The sequence below is a fragment of the Papaver somniferum genome, unplaced genomic scaffold (assembly GCF_003573695.1).
Source record: "Papaver somniferum cultivar HN1 unplaced genomic scaffold, ASM357369v1 unplaced-scaffold_137, whole genome shotgun sequence".
Lineage (NCBI taxonomy): Eukaryota > Viridiplantae > Streptophyta > Magnoliopsida > Ranunculales > Papaveraceae > Papaver > Papaver somniferum.
The window spans coordinates 23,474,756-23,478,731 of NW_020622934.1; the positions used below are offsets into that span (position 1 = coordinate 23,474,756).

Here is a 3,976-nt window from a genome sequence, read left to right on the forward strand (position 1 = left end):
GGAAGGGAAAGCAAACCTGTGAGATTTCAGTTTTAACCCATCTTAAAATAAATTTTTCCATCCCATTAACATTTTGGAAACAAACAGTTATTTTTATTTTTTTTATCAAAATACACTTTCTCATTTAACCCAAGGGTCTCTTCTGGCTAAAATACCATCCTCATCTATAAAAGCCACTATTTTCAATCACACCACAACACAACCCATTCTACTACTACAACCATTTCCAATGTCTCTCTCCTACTTAGCCACCACACCAATCTCGTCTCCCACCACCACCATCTCCGGCAACCCTCTTCCAAGGTCGGCAATAAACACTTGCAGATCTATTCGTCTTTCAAACCGCACACCATATACCTCTTGTCAACTTAACCAACAAAATCAAGAACCTACTCGTAATGGCTCTATTGATAGGAGAAATTTGCTCTTTGGGTTGGGAGGATTATATGGAACCGCTGCTGTTACTAAGAATGCATTTGGAAAGCCACTACAACCGTTTGACTCTTCAACTTGTCACGATGCAACCGATCTTGTAACCGGAGAAAAAGTTCACTGCTGCCCACCTTATAAAACAGCCAATATGGTCGACTTCACACCACCATCACCTCGAGACCGATTACGAATCCGCAAACCAGCCCACAAGTATAATTCTGATGACATTGCAAAATTTGAGGCAGCGATTGCTAAGATGAAAGCGTTACCAGATAATCATCCATGGAGCTTCAAGCAACAAGCTGCAATTCACTGCACTTACTGTGATGGAGCTTTTTATCAATTGAATACAAAAACCGAACTTCAAGTTCATCAAAGTTGGTTTTTCCTTCCATGGCATCGCTATTACCTATACTTTTGGGAGAGAATTCTTGGAAAACTCATTGGTGATGATACTTTTGCTATCCCTTATTGGAACTGGGATACTCGTGAAGGGATGTGGTTTCCAAAGATGTACCAGAAGAGTACCTCTCCTCTGTATGATGAAGCTCGGAACACAGATCATTATAATAAGCTTATGCATTACGGGTGTGAAGAAGAATATTGTAACAGAAAAAAAACTGATGAGCTTATCACTTATAATTTAGCTCGGATTTTTAAGACATTCCAAGGTGATAATTTGAAAATTCCGTCACTGTTCATGGGGAACGAAACAAGGGCTGGGGAGGAGTCTGTAGGAGGAGGGAGTTTGGAGCAATTACTGCACAATGGTATTCATGTATGGGTTGGACAACCAAATTCTCCTTACCATGATATGGCAAACTTTGTGACTGCTGCTCGTGATCCGGTGTTTTTCGCTCATCACGGCAATGTGGATCGTATGTGGTATATCTATACCCAACTCCGAAAATGGTCCGGAGAGACCGGTAGATTCAAGTATGAATCAGATTGGCTCGAATCAGCTTTTGTCTTCTATGATGAGAATCACCAAGTTGTCAAGGTTAAGGTGAGTCATGTCCTCTCTTTCCCTCTCATAATGGTATTATATTCATATTTGTGTCTCATAATGGTGTTATATTCATTTATGCAGGTGAAGAACTGTCTAACCCCAGAGAGCCTAGGATATACATACGATTCTGCCGAAACCCATGAATGGGCATCCATTCGTCGGAAGTACAAGAAGCTGAGGAATATTGCAGAACAAAATAGGAGGGAAGGTGACTCACTGAAACTAAACCCAGCATCCGAGTTTGGTTCCAAACCAAGAAACTTAACTGAACCAATCCGAGCACTAGTGCAGAGGCCACCGACATCAGGAACCAAAGATGAGAAACAAGATTCAGTTGAAGTTTTATTCATAGAAGATATCATCGTTCCACATGGATCACCAGCAAGGTTTGATGTTTACGTGGCAAAAGCAACTGCTGAAGGACAAGTTGGTGAAGGGGAATTCGCTGGTAGTTTTGTGAACGTTCCACATTCTAATCATGAATCATCTAATGGTGCTCATGGTTCAAGTTTGCAATTGGGTATTAGTTCTTTACTCAAGGATATTGATACTGAAGCGTCAGAGGAATTGGTTGTGAGTTTGATTCCTCGAAATGGTGAGGTTACTGTTGGTGGAGTCAAGGTAGGATTGGTCCATGTTAACTATGATGACGACGTTTAGCTAGTTAATGACCGGGTTAGCAATCTGTGTGCAACATGCCTAGAGTCCTTATTTCCGATCATCATGCATCTTCTTCGTACAATAAGTGTTTGTTTTCATTGAGCTATGCATATCTCTATCAGTCATGTAGCTCACCAGTCCGTAGAGTTGTGTTTTAATTTCTTGCAATTGGGTTATATATGTTTCCCAATTTGAATTTAGTGTGTTTGGTATTGCATGTAGTTAGTTGTTTAGGAGTGTGATAATAAGGAGGTGCATTTACATGATCAGTACACTGATATCTGGTACTTTACCGGAACAGTGTTACCTTGACACTAAGTGCATCTTTGTTCCATGTCTGTATTTCTCTTAATATATAAATTACTAATTTATTTAATTTTGGAGTTTTTACTATAATTCTTAATTTTCAAATATAGTGCTCTGTATATATACTTCATTCAATTCAAAGTATGGTCTTAGTAATTCCCATCCACATTATTGACAGTATTGCACTTCCCATGCATGTATTCTTTTGTGATCAACTACATGATAGCTGCCATACTCTTTGGCTCAATATACAAATATATATATAGTAGATAGAATTATTTTGTGTTTCTCTTAATATATAAGTAGACAGCAAGAAGCAATCATCTTAGTTGAGGAGTTTCTAGCTCTAGGTAAAGGTGGAGTTGTTAGCGTCATGATTCATTTCAGAAGGCGACGCATATCAACTATAACTATCAGTTCACAAGTTTATTAGCTTGTCTTGAAGGCTACTGCTTGTAAAGAGTATAATGCATCTGACATTATGCCTCAAGGTCTTGATAATGATCTGATTTTTTTAGTCTTCTTCCACCAACCAATGTCCTTTAGCTCTTTTTAGCAAAAAAACATTGTCTATCAACCAGATTCTGCTAATGGTTGCAGAATAAAAGAAAATCCCTTAACCACAATAACAAATTTTGATCACCAGGAACCCTCTAGGCCATCAATAACATGATCTTGGAGTTGGTAGCGGTTAATTAATTCCCATGCCCCCATCATAAAACGCCCCCATCGAAAATTTACTCAATATATACAAACCCATCGCAGAACTCTATAAGCTGCACTCTCTCTAAAAATGCCATCACTTACCCTCTGAATCTCCAACTCTCATATTTCGGTATTTATCATGCATGGATTAGACAATTAAAAGAAGCAATGGTGGTATAATCCGAGTACATGTGAAGGCCAGCATTCCAATACAAAATTACTAAGAAAAATGCAGCAAACATAAATTGGGTATTAGTAGACTACCAACCATGACAACACACTAAAAATAATTCAACTAAATATCTTAGAGAGTACAGATCACACTAGCTACTAGCCAAGAAGCAATGCTCACAAATCAAAATTTTGAGCTACAAAAAACAAACTTAATTGAAAATTTTTAGTCCCCAGAAACAAAATGTGTCACAGAAAACGTACGTATCTACTTGTGAAATCCAAACGTACATATCTATTTTTAGTCCACCTCTACTACCGTATCCTACACACCGTGTTCTCAAGTGGGTGCATTATCAGATGCACCATTAAAATTTAGCCCAAGATACGGTGTTCAATTTATTTATTTTTAACTGCACCATAACAAAAAATAAAATAAAAATGAGGGTGCATTTTCAACCCACACCAGGTGCTTCCACTAAGAAAGGGAAACATTTGCACCCCGGTTAGGTGAGGGCGAGCACAATACTCTCCAAGTATAATTAGCTAATTTACTTATGAATTTAAGTCTGAGATCAGTGTTATTGAATATTGATGGTATAAACCAAAAGAAAGACTATGGTCATGTGTTAAAGCACAATACTATCTTCCACTATTTCTCCTAATTAGTGGTCTATGCAAGTGATGTTGGGG

The 3,976-nt window shown here is 38.2% G+C and overlaps 1 protein-coding gene across 1 annotated transcript; it reads left to right on the plus strand.

The window, feature by feature from the left end:
• The first annotated feature begins 215 nt into the window (after nt 1–215).
• Nucleotides 216–2,365, plus strand: LOC113335035 (polyphenol oxidase, chloroplastic-like). The gene is made up of 2 exons (XM_026581251.1): nt 216–1,438; nt 1,523–2,365. The coding sequence occupies exons 1-2, from the start codon at nt 230–232 to the stop codon at nt 2,099–2,101; spliced, it is 1,788 nt and encodes a 595-aa protein (XP_026437036.1). The 5' UTR covers nt 216–229; the 3' UTR covers nt 2,102–2,365.
• Nucleotides 2,366–3,976: the final 1,611 nt, after the last annotated feature.